Below are 23392 nucleotides of genomic sequence, written 5' to 3' on the forward strand. Positions count from 1 at the left end.
CTGGGGAGAGTATCTCAGAGAGCAGGGACCAGACATCAGGGAGGACTCCTAAGGTGAAGCCAGGGCTGGGGCAGGGCTGACTGACAGGATGGAAATGGGCCCAAGAGTCAGCAGGGTCCAGGGCTTGCAGCTCACCAGGGTGAAGGGTTGGCACAAGGGACCCAACTGAGAACTCAGGGCCTCTATTCCTTCTACTCCTCCAAGCCCACCTGTCTCCTGCTGAGCCAGCACCCTCCACAACACACACACACACACACACACACACACACACACACACACACACACACACACACACACACACACACACACACACAAGCAGCATCTTCTCCCTGTCCCAGCCTCCACCACAGGCTCATGCTCAGGATCCCACTGCACCAGCATCCGGCCTCCTCCGCTGCCCCGTGTTCCTTCTGTCTCCCCTCCCTGCCCTCTTCCTGAGACTCAGATTTTTCCTCATCCTCTTCTGGAAAACCTCCATTCTCTTCCAGGTGTGTTGTTGCATCTGAACTCAGGCACGTCCCTGGGGCAGCACACTCAGCTCTGGGAGCTGCTGAGGCAGGAATGCCTCAGAGGAACTCAGCCTCAGAAGGAAACAACAGTCAGTTTCTGGACCACAAGACCAGAGTCAGGCAGGGAGCAAGTGTGAGCTGATGCCGTGTTCGAGAGCGCTAGGCCCAGAACTCAGAAATCCCTGCCCGTGGAGGGTGGCATTGCCCCCGAGCACAGGACAGTGCCAGTGCCGAGCAGTCCAGAGGTGGTGCTGTGACGGCTCCAGGCCCGGGAGGAGGGATGAGGTGGGGGGGCAGACAGGCCTAATAATGTGCTGCCCAGTCTAGCAGGGATGCCCATCTGTCTGAATCAGTGCCCAAGGACCAATTAAATCAGGAACTCTGCTGGTGCAGCCCAGGCTTGGTCCTTTTTCAAATCTCCCTAAAAGTTATTTAATGTGCAGCCAGAGTTTGGAATCATGGATCCAAGGGAAAGAAGAGGTGATCCAGGAAACTAATATTTGCTGAATACCTGCCGTGTGCTAGAGAGTTTACCTAGTCATGGCTGCTGTCTACTGAGTGATTACTATGTGTAAGACACACTTTCTTTTTTTTTTTAATAAATTTATTTATTTTAGTTGGGGGCTAATTACTTTACAATATTGTAGTAGTTTTTGCCATACATTGACATGAATCAGGCATGGGTTTACATGTGTTCCCCTTCCTGGACCTCCCTCCCACCTCCCTCCCCATCCCATCCCTCTGGGTCATCCCATTGCCCCAGCCCTGAGCATTTGTCTCATGCATCGAACACGGAATGGTGTTCTGTTTCACATATGATAATATACATGTTTCAATGCTATTGTCCCAGAACGTCCCACCCTCACAAGACACACTTTCAAAGGTTTTATATCTATTGGTATGTGTACCAATCCTCTGAAGAATGAGCTCCATGTCTCACTAAGGAAACCGAGGCACAGAGCAATCACAAAGCTCATGAATGACAGAGCACAGTTGCAGACCAAGGCAGGGCAGCTTCGGAACCCACACTCTCTTTACCGTTACATCTTACTGTCTCACAATGAGCTTGGCTGTTCATAAGGGTGGGCCATGTTGTTCTGAGAATGCAGGAAGTTACCTGGAAGCCCCTGAACAGAAGTCCCTTAAGAACACACAAATCTCCACGCTACCAGGTTAGCAAAGATGATTTCTTACTCAAACTGTCTATTCATTCAACTTCAAATTTTTTATATGCAACATTCATTTATGACTTGAAAGAAAGCTGCTGTTTGTTCACTGAAGGTCTGTAAGGAGTTGGGAATGGGGGAGGGGGAGTGAATGCTCTCTTCCACAAAGCCACTCAGAGACCCAGGCTGAAAGAAGCTCCACCATCCTGTAAGCTGCATCATTTGAAGAGCAAGGTGGCCTGCTCCGTCCCTTGGACCAGGCCATAGAGAGGTGGCATAATCATGCATGGGCTTTTCACTGCCTCAGCTGGAAGGGACAGAGGTCATTTCTGCCCCTCCTTCATTGGCTAATCATGTGACCCTACCTAGCTGCAGGGTGGCTGGGAAATATAGGGGAGCCACTGGGATATGTGTAAGCATTCATTTCTTGGCCACACACCCCTGAGGTGGCTGGGATTCCCAAAGGCCGTCTCAGAGAGATCAAGAAATGTGCCTAAAGAGACACTGAGCTTGGAGTTGGGCCTCACACTCAGCTAGTCTCACTTGAATTCTTGTGCTTTTTCTACACCATCAGTGGCATTCATTTATGCTCGTGGGCATGCAGTAAATGCTTACACCACCTCCAAACATAAGGTGACACTAGAAACGTCTGCATTGTAAATATAGACAACTGTGCTATTTTTATGAGGTTGTGCTCATTAAATCATCAGGTGAAGTATCTCATGCCATCCTGGGCGCAGAAAGGATCACACTTGGTGCCTAAAAATAAAGAATGGATTTACCATGGGTTGTAAATATAGAGTGAGTGCAAAGTCAGATCTAGTCATACGAAAAAAAATAACTTGGTTCTGGAAAGTCTACTTTTCCTGCTTTTTAATGACTGCCAGAACAATGTTCTTTCCAGACATGTGTGTCAGTAACTCCTTGTGAATACATTCATAGTGTGGAATTATTTAACCTCAGACTGCCACCGTACACTGGTCTAAGATATTAAAACAATTGGAATATTAACCACCAATGCTAAAGTTTCATTTTTAAGACAGAAAATGCTCTCAAAGTAGCTAGTCTTTGTAAGAATGTATTATGGTTGTTTTCTATTGTCAGTTAATTACAGAAACAAGCTGCCCTAAAACTTAATGTCCTAAAACAATATTTATTTAGCTTGTCCATCCATGGACCGCCTGGGTGGTTCTTTTAATCTAAACCAGACGAGGTCAGTTTCAAATGGTACAGATTGGATCTGCTCATGCTCCCATCGGGGGCTGGGTGGTCTCATGTGGCCCTGCTTGCATGTCTCCCGGTGGATGGCTGTCTGCTCAGGCAGTTGGGGGTGGGGAAGATGGCCAAGGATTGCCTGGCTCTCACTCTCCAGTAAGCTAGCCTGGACTGTTCACAGTGAAATCCTGGGGAGCCACGATGGTGAATGGAAGCCTGAAAGGCCTCCTGAGGCCTGAGCTCTGAACAGGCACACGGGGCACTTCAGTTGCCTTCCATTGGCCTAAGCAAGTCACAAGACCAGCCTGTAGTCAAGAAGTGGGGAAATAGATCCCACTTGCTACTGAGAGGAGCACAAGGTAATACTGCAGACCAGGGAGGCATGGACAATGGGCCATCACTGCAGTCAGTCTCTCACAGTTTGTAAGAAAACAGGCAGTATAATCATCTCTTAAAGATAGGACAGGAAACCCTATTGACAGCAGCATTCACACAGTAGAACTGAAAACAGAATTAGCAAGACTGACACATTTTCACACTGTTGCAGCTCATTCTTATTGTTGAATGAAACCATGTCTCAGAGGGTTGTTGGCTTTTTGTTTGTTCCTTTTCTTTGCTGCATGTCAGTACTACTGCCTTGAGAACCCCATGAACAGTATGAAAAGACAAAGAGATAGGACACTGAAAGAGGAACTCCCCAGGTTGGTGGGTGCCCAATATACTACTGGAGATCAGTGGAGAAATGACTCCAGAAAGAATGAAGAGACAGAGCCAAAGCAAAAACAACACGCAGTTGTGGATGTGACTGGTGATAGAAGCAAAGTCTGATGTTGTAAAGAGCAGTATTGCATAGGAACCTGGAATGTTAGGTCCATGAATCAAGGAAAATTGAAAGTGGTCAAACAGGAAATGGCAAGAGTGAACATCGACATCTTAGGAACCAGTGAACTAAAATGAACTGGAATGAGTGAATTTAACTCAGGTGACCATTATGTATACTACTGTGGGCAAGAATCCCTTAGAAGAAATGGAGTACCCCTCATAGCCAACAAAAGAGTCTGAAATGCAGTAATTGGATGCAATCTCAAAAATGACAGGATGATCTCTGTTCATTTCCAAGGCAAGCCATTCACTATCATGGTAATCCAAGTGTATGCCCCGACCAGTAATGCTGAAGGTGCTGAAGTTGAACGGTTCTATGAAGACCTACAAGACCTTCTAGAACTAACACCCAAAAAAGATGTCCTTTTCATTATAAGGGGACTGGACTGAAAAAGGAAGAAGTCAAGAAACACCTGGAGTAACAGGTAAATTTGGCCTTGGAGTACAGAATGAATCAGGGCAAAAGATAATAGAGTTTTGCCAAGAGAACACAGTAGTCGTAGCAAACACCCTCTTCCAACAACACAAGAGAAGACTCTCCACGTGGACATCACCAGATGGCCAACACCAAAATCTGATTGATTCTAGTCTCTGCAGCCAAAGATGGAGAAGCTCTATACAGTCAGCAAAAACAAGACCGGGAGCTGACTGTGGCTCAGATCATGAACTCCTTATTCCCAAATTCAGACTTAAATTGAAGAAAGTAGGGAAGACCACTAGACCATTCAGGAATGACATAAATCAAATCCTTTATGATTATACAGTGGAAGTGAGAAATAGATTTAAGGGACTAGATCTGATAGACAGAGTGCCTGATGAACTATGGCCGAAGATTCATGACATTTTACAGGAGACAGGGATCAAGACCATCCCCAAGAAAAAGAAATGCAAAAAAGCAAAATGGCTCTCTGAGGAGGCCTTACAAATAGCTATGAAAACAAGATAAGTGAAAAGCAAAGGAGAAAAGGAAAGATATACCCATCTGAATGCAGAGTTCCAAAGAATAGCAAGGAGAGATAAGAAAGCCTTCCTCAGTGATCAGTGCAAAGAAATAGAGGAAGACAATAGAATGGGAAAGACTAGAGATCTCTTCAAGAAGATTAGAGATACCAAGGGAACATTTCATGCAACGATGGGCACAATAATGGTACGGACCTAACAGAAATGGTATGGACCTAACAGAAGCAGAAGATATTAAGAAGAGGTGGCAAGAGTACACAGAAGAACTGTACAAAATAAATCTCCATGACCCAGATAATCACGATGGGGTGATCACTCAGCTAGAGCCAGACATCCTGGAATGTCAAGTCAAGTGGGCCTTAGGAAGCATCACTAAAAGCAAACCTAGTGGAAGTGATGGCATTCCAGGTGAGCTATTTCAAATCCTAAAAGATGATGCTGTGAAAGTGTTGCACTCAATATGCCAGCAAATTTGGAAAAATCAGCAGTGGCCGCAGGACTGGAAAAGGTCAGTTTTCATTCCAATTCCAAAGAAAGGTAATGCCAAAGAATGCTCAAACTACCACACAATTGCACTCATCTCACACACTAGTAAAGTAATACTCAAAATTCTCCAAGCCAGGCTTCAGCAATACGTGAACCGTGAAATTCCAGATGATCAAGCTGGTTTTAGAAAAGGCAGAGGAATCAGAGATCAAATTGCCAACATCCAGTGGATCATTGAAAAAGCAAGAGAGTTCCAGAAAAACATCTATTTCTGCTTTATTGACGACGCCAAAGCCTTTGACTGTGTGGATCACAATAAACTGTGGAAAATTCTGAAGGAGGTGGGAATACCAGACCATCTGGCCTGTCTCTTGAGAAACCTCTATGCAGGTCAGGAAGCAACAGTTAGAACTGGACATGGAACAACAGAATGGTTCCAAATAGGAAAAAGAGTACGTCAAGGCTGTATATTGTCACCCTACTTATTTAACTTTGATGCAGAGTACATCATGAGAAACACTGGGCTGGAAGAAACACAAGCTGAAATCAAGATTGCCAGGAGAAATATCAATAAACTCAGATATGCAGATGACACCACCCTTATGGCAGAAAGTGAAGAACTGAAGAGCCTCTTGATGAAAGTGAAAGAGGAGAGTGAAAAAGCTAGCTTAAAGCTCAACGTTCAGAAACCTAAGATCAAGGCATCTGGTCCCATCACTTCATGGGAAATAGATGGGGAAACAGTGGAAACAGTGTCAGACTTTATTTTTTGGGGCTCCAAAATCACTGCTGATGGTGATCGAAGCCATGAAATTAAAAGACGCTTACTCCTTGGAAGGAAGGTTATGGCCAACCTAGATGGCATATTTAAAAGCAGAGACATTACTTTGCCAACAAAAGTCCATCTAGTCAAGGCTATGGTTTTTCCAGTGGTCATGTATGGATGTGAGAGTTGGACTATAAAGAAAGCTGAGTGCCGAAGAATTGATGCTTTTGAACTGTGGTGTTGGAGAAGACTCTTGAGAGCCCCTTGGACTGCAAGAAGATCCAACCAGTGCATCCTAAAGGAAATCAGTCCTGAATAGTCATTGTAAGGACCGATGCTGAAGCTGAAACTCCAATACTTTGGTCACTTGATGCGAAGAACTGACTCATTTGAAAAGATCCTGATGCTGGGAAAGATTGAAGGCGGGAGGAGAAGGGGACAACAGAGGATGAGATGGTTTCATGGCATCACCGACTCAACGGACATGAGTTAGAGTAAACTCCAGGAGTTGGTGATGGACAGGGAGGCCTGGTGTGCTGCAGTCCATGGGGTCGCAAGGAGTCGGACATGACTGAGCCACTGAACTGAACTGAACTGAACTGAACTGAACACATATGTTTGTTTTTGAGTGAGAATATTTAGTCAGACTTAGGTTTAAAGGAGTTGGTTAAGTACATGGTCATGAGCAGGGGCTCTGAATCCAGCCAGCCTGGATTTCAATCCTGACTGTGCCACTTGTTGGCTGTGTGATCTTTTGTAAGCATTCAACCTCTCTGTGCCTCAGTTCCCTCATCTGTAAACCATGGATAGCAATAGTACCTAACTCATGGGGCATTTATGAGGACAATACCAGGTAATATCTGTAAAGCACATTCAACAGCATCTGGTACATAGTAAATGCCAAGTGAGTACTTATTAAATCAGTAAATTCTGATCTCACCAGACACTGCTGTGTAGCCTCAGGATTCTGTCATTCAGCTCGGTAAATCAAACACATCCTGCTGTTATAGCAGAGGTAACTGGGAGCCTTGGCCCGAATGGAAAATTCATATCAACAGGAATACTTATTATTTGTGATCAGCTTCTAATTAGTTTCATCATTTCTGTGCTCTTCTGAGCCCAGTTCTGGATATTCCCGTATGTCTGCTTCCCTGGTACTTGAAGAAGCGTGTTGCTTTCCAGCACTGGCGGTCAGTAGCCCAGGGTAGACAAAATAACGCAGCACCTGAAAAGAGAGCTCCCTACAGGGAAGGAGTGTCAGCGAGAAGAGCCAGACAGGCAGCTTCTCACGATGCTCTCAGAAAAACAGCTGTTGTAGGGACCAATTCTGTCCCTATAGGGACGGACCCCAAACAAGTTGCTTTAAAATTATTTGTGAAAACATTAAAACTGCCATTACTCAAAATTGCCCAGCATCTCAAGAAACTTTGCAGGCCTCACTTAGGGGCTTAATTCCTGTATCATGTCAAGAGCTGCCACACTTACAGGCACGTTGGAGGTAGCCAACTGACCGTGACCCAATTTCCTAGGAGATGTCAGGCTAGTGGAGGAGCTGAAGGAATCAAGGGCATGCTAGTGGGTTTGTCCACACTTGTGTTTTCACTTATAATGAAAACTGCTGCTTTCATCTTCCCTGCCACCATTGCTTTTATGTTTATGAGGTTGAACCTGTGAAGGCCCTGAGGGATTGCATCAGGCAGTAAAGGCTAGATTCTTCTGGTCCTCTATGACTGACTCTCTATAACTTTTCTGATCTAATCTTCAGATAGTCTGCTGCTCACTCCTGATATATGTATATCAATACCAACATACCAGTGTATACCAATATATTGGTATATAACAGTGTAGCAATTTATCCTGATATAATCCCAAATGTACAGTCATTGATGAAGAGATAGAATGTGTATCTATGCAGGGCTTCCCTGATAGCTCAGATGGTCAAGGACATGTTATTCAACCACTAAAAAGGAATGAACTAAAAACTTAAGGGGGAAAAAAGAAGGAAGTACTGATATTTGTTCCAAACTGAACCAACCTGTAACTATTTGAATGGGGGTAGGTTCCAGAGAATGGCTTTTCTTTCTAGAGATGGATGTGCTGGGTAATTTCTAGTTAGTGATTTTCTAGAGGGGGATTTAGATGTTGGGTAGGGCTTGGAAGTAGATGTATATATACACTCACACACACAGACACAGACACAGACACACACACACACAAAAGGTTTTCTCTGGTTGGACTTACTGATAAAACACCTAGAGGAGGGATATAACATTTTAAAAGGACAACTTCTGGAAGGTTTGAAGAAAGTGCAACCCACTGCTTTAGTGATTTGCTTGTCTCTGATAACAACTGCAACTCACCTACAGCCTCCAATCCATGACAGGGCAGCAGAATTCTCAGCGATCTTGCTGTTCAGGCTGAAGGAATGTAGCAAAAGGGCAAGTACTCCAAAGGCCCGTGTGAGGCATCCACTGATTGGCTGTCAGCTGCACTGTCAAGAGTAACATCAGCACCCCAAACGTGTGGGTCCCTGGCACCCATCGATTTTGTTAACTTCCCTGAACAAGCACCAGCAGACGGTAGGGGAGGCCAGCCTTGGATCAACACCCTAGGGTGATAATACCTGTGCGGGGTTGGGGGGTGGAGTTGAAGTTCTAAGCTCACTGACCTGCTTCAGGGATTCAAACCTCCTGTTTGATGCTGCAAGACACAAGTTCATTCTCGAGGAGGAATTGGAGGAAAGGAAAACTCCATAATCCATGTCACACCCCAAGGTTTGAACACGCGGTTGTAATTGGTTCAGAGGCTGTTCTTTAAGCTGAGTTAGGAGCAGAGGAGGCTCTGGTTTGTACAGTCAGGCTGGGACCTGTTCGTGTGTGCAAGCTGACTTTCACACATATGCTGGTCAATATGCCATGGGCTTTGCATAGACCCCGTCTGTGGGCACAAGTAACATCGCCAAGTGAGAACAAAGCCAGTGGCCTCTACAGAAACCAGAGCTGCAAGTGAAGCCTCGAGAGAGAGAACCAGGCTACTGCTCTCTGAGCTCTTTCTCTGAGCCAGGCCCTTGGTTAGACACCCTGGGTGGTAGGATGAGAGGAAGGAAAATCAAGGCGACAATGTTATCGGGAGCCAGGAACACAGGCTTAGGGAACCTACATTCCCCAGAGCCACTGACATGTTAAGGACGTCACTGGCCTCTTACCGGATAGGCTGGCCAAAACTGGATCGGCTTTGTGTCTCCTGTCCTTTTCCCACCCACACCAGTATCTGAGCCTCCACACTCATCCAGCCACCAAGGTCCACCAGTTCTAAGTCAGAGATGTCTCGAGCCCGCTTTCTCCCATGGCCACGGTCTGAAGTCAGGCCCTCATTCTTTCTGGTCTTCTAACTGCTCTCTACTCCCAGGACCTCAAATCTGTCCTCCCCACTGCTGATGAGGAACTATCTAGTAGCACTGACAGGACCACTGAGATAGGCTCTGGGCTTTCTGTAGGTAAAGGGAGAAAGTCTCTAGTTCAAAACAGCCCACATCAACGCACTGGACAGACACTCTGGCACTCTACCCTGGTGCCTAAGGGGCAAAACAACAGGCACGGAGTTGGCTGCCACTCCCAGGGGAAGTGGGCAGTCAGGAAGTGGGCCACCCAGAAATGTGGACCTTGAGCCTCCTCTGCCCTCTATGCAAATGCCCAGTGCTGACCCTTAAAAACAGTCTTTGCACTTCATGTAGCACCCTTCTTCAGAGGATCCCACAAAAGAAGTTCAAAGCAATCTGCTCACAGACCTGGTCCGCAGGCGTCCCTTCCGCAGCAGTGTCTGAGGGCAGGAGGAGAAGACAGGGGAGCAGGGCCCTGCCACTTCCTTGGGAGATTTTCTTCTGCTTGTGAATTCCTTCCCGGCCGTCTGAAATCTAAAGTAAAATCCCATTTAACATAAAGAATATAAACAAACAGCACTGTGTGTTTGAGCGGGAGACAGAGAAGGCGGGGAGCAAAGAAAGGCAGGAAACAGAAGAACTGAATGGTTAACAGTGGTACCTCCTCTGGGGAGGAGGATGAGGGCGGGCTGTGTGGAACGATTGTTCCTTTCATTTCCGGGCTGTATGATTTTGCTTTCTTTGCAAGAAAGTATATTTATCAGTTGGGCAATATTAAAAAAAAATCTCCTTGTAACATAAAGTATCATGAATATTGGTGAAAAAAGTAATGAAGCATTTTGGTGGGAAAGTCAACCGGTACCATGTAAATCTCGACTCTGTGGGAGAAGGCGAGGGTGGGAGGATTTGAGAAAATAGCACTGAAACATGTATATTATCATATGTGAAACAGATCGCCAGTCCAGGTTCGATGTATGAGACAGGGTGCTCAGGGCTGGTGCACTGGGATGACCCAGAGGGATGGGATGGGGAGGGAGGTGGGAGGGGGTTCAGGATGTGGGACACATGTACACCCACGGCTAGCTCACGCCAATGTATGACAAAACCACTACAATATTGTAAAGTAATTTGCCTCCAATTAAAATAAATACACTAAAAATAAAATAAGAAATAAAATATTAAACAAGTAATGAGCATTGATATTGAATATAAATATAAATGAATATTTCCCTTGCTTCTTCGAAACAAGCTTTACACGCTGTTTTTCTTGGACTTAAAGACATGGAAAGGAAAATATTTTTAGTATTAGGTTATCAATAGAAGGTACTCATATCTTGCTTGTAGTGGCAGTTACACAGCTTAATGTGGTTGTCAAAACGTAGCACAGTACACTGAAAATAGTGAATTTTACTCCATGTAACTTATGCCCCCCAAAGAAGTAAAATAATAGGTTATCATTAGAGGATGGTTGGCTGTCCACAAGTAACTGCCACCGCTAATTGCATATAGTCTGCATGTAAGACCGTTTATCTGCTTAAATACAGCATTTCATGCAATCCCCTCAATAAGCCTGACACCGTCATTAATTCCCATTTACAGAGAAAATAATAGATGCTTGGAGATGCAGTGTGCGCAGTGGCACAGCTGGTAAGCAGCTGGTCTGGAACAGGACTCCAGCAACAGGACACCATGCACCTGCACCGCCCGACACATGTCCGTCCAGAGGGTCCGCTGGGGATGCCGAACTCCTTCCTGCTGGACACCCGTGGCCTCTCCAGGGAGAATCTGGGGTGAACTCACTTCAAGTCTCTGCTGAACCTTGTGTTTGGGTCCGCCTTCATGTCCGAGTGATGCCAAGGCCACCAAAGGCAGCAGCCTTGCGCTCCCTGCCCACATTCCCACCTGCTTCTCCCAGAGCAGCCTCAGGGGATGATACCCCAGTGTCCACCTGGTGAAGTTCGGACTAACCATCTGCCCACAGATGGGCCTGACCCATTAAAAGAGCACAGCTAGAAGTGGTTGATCTAACTAGCACAGACCAGCCTCTATTACTCCACGTCCCCCAAAGAATCCATCCCTGGTGCACCCTTTAATCTCCAGGGCCGTGCTCAGCCCCAGTGCCAGGAACCTCTTTGTGGAACTGAACCTCATTTGAGGCAACTCAGGACACAGGAGTGACGCATGAAATCACTGCTTGCTCGCTGGTGTATAGGCTCAAGCAACCCCAGAGTTCTACCTGCAGGAGGGAGGAAAGCACATCCATGCCAGGAACAAGCAAGGGCAGTGTGGAAAGCCTACTGGGTGGGGGTGGGGTGGGGACAGGAGACCCCTGGCCACCAGAATCCCCCCCCCAGTGGCCTTCAGTCACCTGCTGCTCAGACACAAAACCCAACAGCAGAGTGGGAAGGGGCAGTGAAGTGAGCTCGTGCACCTGCCAGGAGCTAGAGAGGGGAGCAGGTACTGGGTGGGGGTGGCGACAGGGGTTGGTGGGGGCAGAATCCGGAGAAGGGCAAAGGACCCCGGGAAGGGCACAAGCTTGGGAGAAGGTCCAGGCGTCCTGGGAAGGTCATGAGAGAGGGGGGCTCTGGGCCTGGGGAGGGATGAGGGGTGCTGGCCGGTGGGTTTCTGAAGAAAGACACTGGGTTTCTCCAGGGTCTGGAGAAAGCTGCAGAGTGTGGGGTCAGAAGAGGATGCTGGGCTGTGGTGGGGAGTAGGGGCAATAAGCAGATTTCAAGATGGGGAGAGGGCTCCAAAGAAGAGAGGGGGGTCCAGGGAGAGGGCTCAGGATCACAGGATCAAGATGGAACCACAGGGTCTTGCGAAGAACACGGAGTCCTGGGGATTTCGGAGAGGAAATCCAGGTGTCCGGGGAGGGCAACGGGGTGTAGGGAAGGGATGCTGAGCTTAAGAGAGGGCACTAGGGTCCTGGGAAGGGACTCGGGGTCTGGGGGAGGAGCGCGCGGGGTGAGAGGTGGGGCTTGGGATTGGGTCGCGGGCAGAGAATCTGGGGAGGTGCGCTGGGTCTAGGGAAGGACTTCGGAAACGAGGGAAGGGCAGGCGATCTCTGGAAGAAGCATGGGGTCAGAGATGGGAGCACCCAGAGTCCGGGGAGGAATGCAGGACTGGGAGAGGGCTTGGGGTCCGGGGGAGCAACACAGAATCCACAGGAAGAGCCCAGGGTTCTAGGAAGAGAGGCGCATTCTAGGGACGAACGCGGAGTCGCGAGGCTGGAGCCTCGGGCGGCTGAGGCAGCACTTCACCTGATTCTGATTCGGATGGAGTCCTTGTCCAGGTGCCGGCAAATGTACCACAGGATCACGTAGAGGGTGAGCAGGACAGCGAAGAGGAACAGAGCCACGGAGATGGCCTTGGTCACCGGGGAGACCAGGGCCTGCATGGTCCCGCCGAGGTGGAGCCGTGGGGTCCTGAAGGAGGGACAGCGATGAGAGCAGCGCGGGCTGCCACCTGCACTCGTGGACAGACGCCCTGACAGGGAGGAAACTTCTGCGGGCCAGCACCCCCGGGGCGCCTGCTCGCTTGGGGCCAAGGGCTTGCCCGGTCTGGCGGAGACACCAGGTCCCCTGGACCCCCAGCCCGCGACTCCTTCACCGTGGTGCAGCCGGGAGGCTCTGCCCTTGGCCGGTGGGAATCAAAGAAGCTTAAGGCTGAGGGAGAACTGCCAGGCGCTGCGGGGCACCTCCAGAGAGGACCCGGGGTCTCCTTGAGGAGAGAGACTGGGGAGAGGTGTGGGGGTCTCCCCCGTGTTCCCTAGGGTGTCCCTAAAAATGATCCCACTCATCTCCGTGGCACTTCGGCAAAGGACGCTTTGGGGAAGTCATACGCTAGTCCCAACCCGTTCCAGGGCTGTCACCATCCTCTGGTGGATCTTTAAGGAAAAGTGAAAGTCGCTCAGTCGTGTCCGATTCTCTGCAAGTCTCCTCCATCCATGGAAATCTTGAGGCAAGAACACTGGGATGGGTTGCCATTCCCTTCTTCAGGGGATTTTCCTGACCCCGGAATCGAACCCTGGTCCCCTGCACTGTAGGCAGGTGCTTTACCATGATTCCGAGACACCAGGGAATCTCTGATCTCTGAGAAGGGAGGAGCCAAAAGTAGCCGCCACAGGCCAGGGCTGCTTGAACAAATCCCAAGCCTTCTCAAGGACCACCAGGGTGCACCCACTGTGCCTGGGGTAAGCCAAGGCCCACTCTGGCTGCTTTGTCGCCACTGCAACCCACCCTCCCCCCACCCCAACTCCTGCCCTCCTCTGCAGCCCACCAGTGGTTCTGGACCAGCAGCACCCCATCACCTGGGTGCAGAGAAGAGAACCAAGATCTCAGGCTCCACCCAGCTACACGGCGAGGATCTGCATATTAACGAGATCCCCAGAAGGGGGAGGGGCGTCCCTGGTGGCCAAGATGGTAAAGAATCTGCCTGCAATGCGAGAGAACCAGGTTCAATGCCTGAGAAGGGAATGGCAACCCCAGAATTTCATGGACAGAGGAGACTGGCGGCTTCCGTGGGGTGGCAAAGAGTCGGACACGACCGAGAGACTCACCCTTTCCCTTTCAGGAGGGGGAGGGAGGGGGCAAGTCACCACGTGTTCACCGCGCCTTGTGCTGTGCTCCTCTGCCTTGTGCAGTCTGCGAATGCAGGGCCATCGTGTCTTCCATCGTCAGGAATGGCTTCCCCTGTGGCTCCCGTGTGCCTGTGAAGTCGCTTCAGTCGTGTCCTGTATTGGCAAGCGGGTTCTTTAACCCCTACCGCCACCCAGTGGTAAATAATTCGCCTGCAATGCAGGAGCTGCAGGAGACGCGGGTTTCATGCCTTGGTTGAGGAAAATTCCTTGGGGGAGGAAATGGCAACCCGCTTCAGAGTTCCTGCCTGGGAAATTCCAGGGACAGAGGAGCCTGTTGGGCTACACTCCGTGAACAACTTAGCACGCACGCATAGTCAGAAGAAATCGAGCCTGATTTCTTCAGTGGAGACTTTCTAGAAGCTCCAGGTAGTCACTCACCTAGCAAGAGTCGTTCTCAGTTTCTTAGGAGCATGATTTCATTCATTCTGGAGAAGGAATTTTTTCATGACTGAAGAGCAGGGACCACGGAGAAAAAATTGATCTTAATGGTTTAAAGGAAAACAGAAGTTAGGACTTCTCTTCCCAGCCTCCACCCCACCTCCAAACCTCTGCTCTTGGCTTTCTCCTACTCTCCAGGTGGTTTCTCAGTGGAGACAGACAATCAACGGTGATTTCTGTGCTCTGCACGTCAACCCTGCAGTCTAGCCTGTTCTAGTGGGAGGGGGAAGTGGCGCTTTGCCCACGGGCTTGTCAGAAGACGTGATTGTCAGAGTTTCAAGCACTGGCTGCACAGGCCAGGTCGCCTTTCACTGCCCCAGCTGCCAACATGCCATTTACCAGCCACCGGCAGGAGAGCATTGCTGTTGGAAGGAATGAGGCCACTTCCAATTTGAGTGAGACCCTACCTGCTCAGTTGCTCAGTTGTGTCTGACTCTTTCCGACCCTGTGGACCGCAGCCCACCAGGCTCTTCTGTCCATGGGATTTCCCAGGCAAGAATACTAGAGTGGGTTGTCATTTCCTCCTCCAGGGGCCCTTCCGGACCCAGGGATCGAATCCTCATCTCCGGCATTGCAGGCAGATTCTTTACCGCTGAGCCGCATTGTGAAATATCTCTGAATTGGAATATCTCTGAACAGGCTCAGCTCAGTTCAAGCAAGGAGTGTTTTCCCATGGCCTTTGCTGCTAAATTCCTTCACTTGTCCCTGCTCCTCTGAGTTAGTGTACCATGATTTTCTGTGCTGAATCTTTTCCTATGGTGATAGCAACTTTCCTTCCTCACCATCAGGCCAGGCCAGCAGGACCATCCAGTCTGTAAAGTATTAGGCACCTACTGATGAGATGGTTGGATGGCATCACCAACTTAATGGACATGAGTCTGAGTTAACTCTGGGAGTTGGCGATGAACAGGGAAGCCTGGCGTGCTACAGTCCATGAGGTCACAAAGACTGAGGGGGCAAGTCACCCCTCACCCTTACTGAACTGACTGTGTACAGGGTATCTAGGCGGTACAGCAGTCGAGGCAGCAATCAGTAAGACAGGAACCAGCATGAGAGTCTAGTGGAGGCCCTAGAACAACATGCAAATACCAGGGCAGAGGCAGGTGTGGGATTCGCCTACTCAGATCTGAGCGAGGTTCAGAGGAGAGACTTAAGAGTGAGGTCAGATATGAATGGCGGAATGGGAGGAGGCCTCGTGGAAGAGCTATCAACAGGAAAGAGAGGAGAAGGTCACTGCATGCACCGCTAACCCACAAGTGTGAAGTGCAGTCCTATGTGAGAAGTCCCAATAGGGTCATTCTGTGGCCAGAACAGAAGGTTGTGGTGCAGGGAAAGGCAAAAGGAACACACAAATGCAGATGCTGGTGGGGGCTCAATGGCTGATAAAAATGAAGGAAGCTGCCCAGCTGCAGGAGAAACACCGGCCCGGCACAGGGGCCAAGTGTTGTCAGTGCTTCCCCCACCCCCTTGTGTTTTAAATTGAGCTGTAAATCCAGAGTTTGATGTTGCCTCTCCCGATTTTAAATGGCTGGCAACCATTGCGGAAATTCGAAAAGCATCCTTTCTCTCATACTGACGTGGCTCCCAGCCCCGTTCCCCCACATATGACTCCCTCTGCTTTTCTCTGCTCTCCATCCCCAGGGTCACACAGCGCCCAGCCAAGATGGTACCTGCGGGTAACAGGCAGTGGATGGGAAAGGGTGAAGGGAAGAGAAAGTGCCACGGTGATGGAAACTACCAAGTTCAGTTACTCTCCAGAGAGGCAAGCCGTGAGTTCCCGGTAGTTGCTCTTTCTCTCTACCAATCAGAAATAGCACCCACGAGACCAAGACAAACAACTGATCTACCAATTGTATTGACATGTATTTTACATACCAGAAAATTTACTCTTCACTCATTTTCAGTGTATCATTCAATGCATCTTAGTACTGGGTATGATGTTTGCTGTAAGTTTTTCTTTAAGGATACCCTTATCAGGTTGAGGAATTATTCTTCTATTCTTAACTCATTGAATAGTTTTTATTCTAAAAGGGTGTTAGATTTTGCCAAATGCTTTTCCTGTATATATTGAGGCAATCCTGTGGTTTTTGGCCTTTCTTCTATTAATATAATACATGGCATTAATTGATTTTCACATGCTAAAACAACTGCATATCTGGGATAAACCCAACTTGGCTATGGTGTATCTTCCCTCTTATGTGGTGCTGGATCCAGTTGATCAGCAGGTTGTTGAGCGTTTTGTACATTTGTCACGGTCTATCGTTGTCTTTCCTTGTGCGGACTTTATTCAGTTTGGCATATGATACTGGCTGCATAGAACGAGTTGGGAAGTGTCTCCCCTCTCTTTCACATTTTGGTAGAGTGGGTGAGGATCCGTGTTCGTTCTTTTAATGTTTGGTGGAATTCACCAGTAAAGCCATCTGAACACGGGCTTTTCTTTGTGGAAAGAATTTTTACGTACTAGTTCAAAATTCTTACTTTTTAAAAAACTTCATTTCTTTTATTTTTGGTGGTGCTGGGTCTTTGTTGCTGCATGCAGGCTTTCTGTAGTTGCAGCTAGTGGAGACCACTCTCTTGTTGTGGAGCACGGGCTCTAGGGTGCACGGGCTTCAGTACTTGTGGCACATGGGCTCAGTTGCTCCATGGCACACAGAATCTTCCCAGACCAGAGATCCAAGCTGCGTTCCCCGCTGTGGCAGGCAGACTCCTAAACATTGGATCACCAGGGAAGTCCCCGAAATCCCGACTTTTAATAGTTTTGTTTAGATATTCCATTTCTTCTTTTTAAGTATTGTTTGAAATATGTCTATTGATACAAATTCATATAGCACACAATTCATCCATTTAAAGTGTAAAACGCAATCATTGTTAGTGTGTTTGGAGAGTCAGACGAGCATAACCACAATCAATTTTAGAAAGTGTCCAGCACACCAGTAAGAACCCAAGTGGATGAATATTCACAGACACTGTATCCACCACGACGTCCCCCCAGCCCACCCCAGCCTTGTGTGCGTGTGTGTTCAGTCGCTCAGTCATGTCTGACTCTTTGCAACCCCATGGGCTTCAGCCTGCCAGGCCCTTCTGTCCATAGGGCTTCCCAGGCAAGAGTACTGGAGTGGGTAGCCATTTCCTTCTCCAGGGGGTCTTCCCAAGCCAGGGATCCAACCTGCGTCTCCTGCACTGGCAGGCGGATTCTATACCACTGTGCCACCTGGGAAGCCCCCAGCCTTAGGTAACCATTAATCTTCTTTCCTTACCTGTCGATTTCCGTATTCTGGATACTTCATATAAATGGAATCATAACATGTGGTCTTTGGTGGCTGGCTTCCTTCACCTAGCATGATGTTTTCGAGGTTCGCCCACATGGTGTTTTTTCATTTTGTTCTTCATGCATTTGGTGTCACATCTAAGAATCCATCTCTGGAATCCAATGTCATAAACATGTACCTCTGCATTTTCTTCTGAGAGTTTTAATGGCTCAAGTCTGGGAATTGATCAAAGGACTGTGACTCTCTGTTTTTGTGATTCAGAATAGACTTTTGTTCGTTTGACCAGTGACATCTCTGCTTCTACAGATCAAGTAAGAACTTGCTGGGCTTTCCAACTCTTTTACTTCTAGGAAGATCATGAGCAACTAGATAAAACCACAGAGCTGCCCAAGTCAGACCGTTCTGACTGGTGCTTTGTCTCTGCTCTCCATTACTGTAACCAGGCCCACCTGGCCCTTGGTGGTTGCGTGCTCCCACTCGGCTCCGGCCATCTGGGGATCTAAATACTCCCACTGCACTTAGGTTTCCCAGTTCAGTGACTGCAGTTCCTACTGTGAGTTCTGGCCTGCAGAGAAGAGCAATCACAGAGTTCTTTAAGGGTACTGGGGATCCCCTCACAGTCTTGGTGAAAGGTATGTCTTCAGGACCCTCCCAGTATGGATGAGTATGTCTTCAATGACAAATCCACACTAACGGTCAAATCTCTGTAAACCTCTGAATGCCTTCCTCTGTATTAAACCAAGGCAGGTCTGACATTTCCAACTCACTCACCGTGGGCCGACTTTTGGTCCATACTTCAACCAACCAGACAAACTAATAAGAGCCCTTTCTAACTCCCAGAGTTGCCATATTAAATGCAGAATCTATGCTTAGTGAATCATTTTGGCCTGATCTAGCTTTCTGTGGGGAGGCTGATCCCACTGGGGGTCAGGAGACTGCTTCCAACTGAGGGTGGGGAGGGTTCTTCTACTGGCAAGGATGACTTACCAGACTTGATGGGCTCAGTGTCCCCAGCTTCATCAGGGTCTCCCCACACAGCTCTATCACAGCGTACGGAATCCCGTTCTTTCCAAGTCAGCCCCTTCATTTTAACAGGAAACACTCTAGTGGCAGAATTCAACTTCTAGTCTAATTCAACCAGTTGCTGGTTGAGCGTTTGCATGTGATCATCAGCAATCTCAACCCTGTTATCTACAGGAGATAAGTGTCTGCTTATGGGTACACATAGAATCTTTTAGGTCTTTTACTGTAAACTGAGCTAATCCTTTTCTTTCACCACTCTTTCCAACTACATTTGGAGCAACCAGAAAGCTCATCATATCTATCAGCGTTCCAAAAATGTTCAAAAGTATCATATACACAGTCACAGAACACCTTGCACCCAGCACTTCTTTTAAGTGGTTCATCAGGCATATCCAAAGGAGATATTTTCCATATATCTATTGCCATAGACTATCGATGCTGTCTTTACTACAGAGTCGTTAGCAGCTTTTAAACCTAATCAGATTACAGAGATAATTCTAGAAACCCCAGAACCATTTGAGAAAACTCATTTTTTAATTGAAGCATAGTGGCTACACAGAACTCCATGTTACAGATGTACAATATAGTGATTTACAACTTTAAAGGTTATACTCCACTTATAGCTATTACAAAATATTGGCTATATTCCGCATGTTTTGCAATATATCCTTGTAGCTTATTTTATACATAATAGTTTCTACCTCTTACTCCCCTGTTCCTATCTTGCCCCTTCCTCCCTCCCTCTCCCGACTGGTAACCACTAGTTTGTTCTCTGTGTCTGTGAGTCAGCTTCTTCTATGTTAATATTCAGTTGCTGTTCTGTTGCTCAGTCGTGTCCGACTCTTTGTGACCCTATGGACTGCAGCATGCCAGGCTTCCCAGTCCTTCCCCATCTCCCAGAACATGCTCTAACCCATGTCCAATGAGTTGGTGATGCCATCCAACCATCTCACCCTCTGTCCTCCCCTTCTTCTCTTGCATTCAATATTTCCCAACATCAGGTTCTTTTCTAATGAGTCAGTTCTTTGCATCAGGTGGCCAAAGTATTGGAGTTTCAACTTCAGCATCAGTCCTTCCAATGAATATTCAGGACTGATTTCCCTTAGGATGGACTGGTTTGACGTCCTTGCCATCCGAGGGACTCTCAGGAGTCTTCACCAACACCACAGTTCAAAAGCGTGAATTCTTTGGTGCTCAGCCTTCTATATGGTCCACCTCTCACATCCATGCGTGACTACTGGAAAAACCATAGCTTTGACTAGACGGGCTTTTGTCAGCAGAGCAATGTCTCTGCTTTTTAATACGCTGTCTAAGTGTACCATAGCTTTTCTCCCCAGGAGCAAGTGTCTTTTAATTTCATGGCTGCAGTCACCATCCACAGTGATTTTGGAACCCAAGAAAATAAAGTCTGTCACTGTTTCCATTGTTTCCCTACCTATTTGTCATGAAGTGATGGGACTGGATGCCATGATCTTCATTTTTTTTTTTAATTTATTTATCTATTTTTTTACTTTACAATATTTTATTGGTTTTGCCATACACTGACATTTGAATTTTAAGCCATCTTTTCCATTCCCCTCTTTCACCTTCATCAAGTGGCTCTTTAGTTCCTCGCCACTTTCTGCCATATGGATGGTGTCATCTGTGGTTATTAGTCTGTTTTATTTTTTAAATTCAACATCTAAGTGAGATCATACAGTATTTGTCATTCTGTCTGTCTCATTTCACTTAGCATATTGCCCTCCAAGTCCATCCATGTTGCTGCAAATGGCAAAATGCCATTCATTTTTATGTCTGTGTAGTATTCCATGATGTGTGTGTGTGTGTGTGTGTGTGTGCGCCCGAGCATGCACGCCCCGCCTTATTTAATCCATTCATCCATTGATGGACACTTAGATTGCTTCCATATCTGACAATTGTAAATAATTCTACCATGAACATTGGAGTGCCTGTATCTTTTCAAATTAGTGTTTTGGGGGGTTTTTTGGATATATATGCAGGAATGCAATTGCTGGGTCACATAGCTCAATTTTAATTTTCTGAGACACGTCCCTACTATTATCCACAGTGACTGCACCAATATACGTTCCCACCAACAGTGCACAAAGATTCCCTTTTTGCCACATCCTTGGTACCATTTGTTATTTGTGTTTTTTTGATGATAGCCATTCTCACAGGTATGAGGTGACATCTCATTGTGATTTTGATTTCCATTTCCCTGATGGGTTAGTGATGTGGAGCATCTTTTCATGTGCCTGTTAGCCATCTGTATATCTACTTTGGAAAAGTTTCTATTCAGTTTTGCTGCCCATTTTTAAAGTTTCTTTTCTTTTTCTGACACTATGATTTTGAGCTCTTTATATATGTTGGATATTAACCCCAAATCAGTTATTTGCAATATTTTCTCTCATTTAGTGGCTTCTTTTCATTGTTTCAATGGTTTCTTTTGCTGTGCAAGAAGTTTTAGGTGTAATTATGTCCCTGTGCTATGCTAAGTCGTGTCTGACTCTTTGCAACCCTATGGACTGCAGCCGGCCAGGCTCCTCTGTCCATGGAATTCTCCAGGCAAGAATACTGGAGTGGATTGCCATGCCCTTCTCCAGGGTATCTTCCCGGCCCTCGTCTCTTATGTCTTCTGCATTGGCAGGCAATTTCTTTACCAGTAGTGCCACCTGGGAAGCCCATTTGTTTATTTTTGCTTTTATTTCCTTTACTTTCAGAGGTGGCTCCAAAAACAGTGCTGTTGTGATTTATATCAAAGAGTGTTCTGCCCGTGTTTTCATCCAGAAGTTTTTCGTATTCAAACTTACACATAGGTCTCAAATCCATCTTGATTTTTTTTTTTTTCTGTATATAGTGTTAGATAATGTTCTAATTTCTTTCTTTTACACGCAACTGTCCAGTTTTCCCAGCACCACTTGCTGGAGAGACTGTCTTTTCTCCCCTGTATACTGTATTCTTGCCTCCTTTGTTGTAGATTAATTGACCATAGGTGCATAGGCTTGTTTCTATGATTTCTATCTTATTTCCTTGATCTGTATGTCTGTTTTTGTGCCAGTACCATACTGTTTTGATTACTATAGCTTTGTAGTACACTCTAAGGTCAAGAAACTTGATTCCTCCAGCTCTGTTCTTTTTTTTCTTTTTACTTTATTTGGTAGTGTCTGGTCTTTGTTGTGGCACATTTTCGTTGTTGCACTGTCTTCACTTTCTCTCGTCAATATCTTACAGTTTTCCAAGTACCGGTCTTTTGCCTCCTTAGGTAGGTTTATTTCTAGGTAGCTTATTCTTTTTGATGCAGTTAAATGGGATTATTTAATGGTAAATGGGATAATATCCTGAAGTTCTCTTCCTGCTAGTTGCTGTTAGTGTACAGAAATGCGAATAGATTTTTATATATTAATTTTGTATACTGCAACTTCACTGAATTCATCGATGAGCTCTAGTAGTTTTCTGGACCAGGACGCTGGAAGGTCTCTCAGCCAGAACCAAAGGGAACCTCAAGCTGCCACGGGCAGCCGAGGGGAGCGGGGGTGGGTGAGCATCTCTCAGGAGTATGCAGGGGCATCCAGGACATACAGAGAGGAAAGGGCGGCCCCGGGAATTCAGCCATTGGCAGAGAGTGCCCTGCCACAATCCTGAGAGCTGAGGAGGCAGCTGAGAGTGTTTGCAGGGTCCCAGACAGTCTAAAATGGAACTCGGGTTTTTAGAACTCTGAGGCATCCCTGGGTCACATGAGAGGGCACTAATAGGGCTTTTGTCTACAGGAAACACTGGGCAATGCTATCTAGCTCACCCGAGCTGTGCCCAGAGAGATTTAATCCAGGTGGCGTGTCAGCCCCCAGTTTGTGAGAATCGACAAGGAAGCCCACCCCTCACTGGTGACCGGAGGCTTCCAGCACGGAGCCAAGATCCACCAGGAGATCAGTGCTTACGCACCTTAGATGCAGACTTGCTGTGAGATACAGCACTCTTCCCTGTAACTACGTGGCAGACATACATGTCAGGAACCTCGCCACCTCCTGTACCTCCCCCGAGTCCTCAGGACCCCGTGAGGCAAGTGCCCCTAGGATTACCCGTGTGGGGAAGCAGAGGCTCAGAGTGGGTGAGCCAGGCAGCTGGGGATCAGCAGGGCAGTGGTGCCCACCTTGGCATCTCCTCACCCGAGCCTTCTCTCTCACCCACTGGGCTGGGCTCCTGGGCCCCGGCTGGGTGACACGTCGAGGTCAGAGGCATTTCCGATTCTGGAAGTCTCGGGAAGATCCTCAACCCCAGGAGCAGAGTGGGGGTGGTGGGCACTAGTGAGGTGGGCCGCCCATGTGGGCTGCCCTGCACGGCCACCTCTTTGATCCTAGAGCACCAGGCCCCAGAGCAGGATGGCATCTCTCACGGCCTGGATGCAGAGCCAGATGGAGGTCCCATGGACGGTGGTCATAGGAAAGGGAGCCACACTGTTGCATGAAGGCCCAAGGAGACCGCCCCCTCCCGCCTGCCTGAGACCGCGATGTGCAGAGCAAGGCCGGTCTGGGGTGGACATGGACAGGCTGCAGAGCCTAGAGGATGGCAGCCTGTCCTCCTTCTGCATCCCTGGGGCCTCACCTGCCACCTCTAGAGCCCCCACCCTGGGTCTCCTGCAGACCAGTGGCAGGGCCCAGAGAGG

General features: G+C 47.7%; 1 protein-coding gene across 1 annotated transcript; it reads right to left on the reverse strand.

The window, feature by feature from the left end:
- Positions 1-1090: 1090 nt before the first annotated feature.
- Positions 1091-22968, reverse strand: LOC145536446 (uncharacterized). The gene is made up of 6 exons (XM_081565849.1): positions 22880-22968; positions 13961-14095; positions 12624-12788; positions 9772-9897; positions 8345-8475; positions 1091-2434 (listed from the first exon to the last, which is right to left on the reverse strand). The coding sequence occupies exons 1-5, from the start codon at positions 22966-22968 to the stop codon at positions 8397-8399; spliced, it is 594 nt and encodes a 197-aa protein (XP_081421975.1). The 3' UTR covers positions 1091-2434; positions 8345-8396.
- Between the last annotated feature and the right edge of the window lie 424 nt (positions 22969-23392).

The sequence above is a fragment of the Giraffa tippelskirchi genome, chromosome X, assembly GCF_054371585.1.
Source record: "Giraffa tippelskirchi isolate mGirTip1 chromosome X, T2T-mGirTip1v1.2.pri, whole genome shotgun sequence".
NCBI lineage: Eukaryota > Metazoa > Chordata > Mammalia > Artiodactyla > Giraffidae > Giraffa > Giraffa tippelskirchi.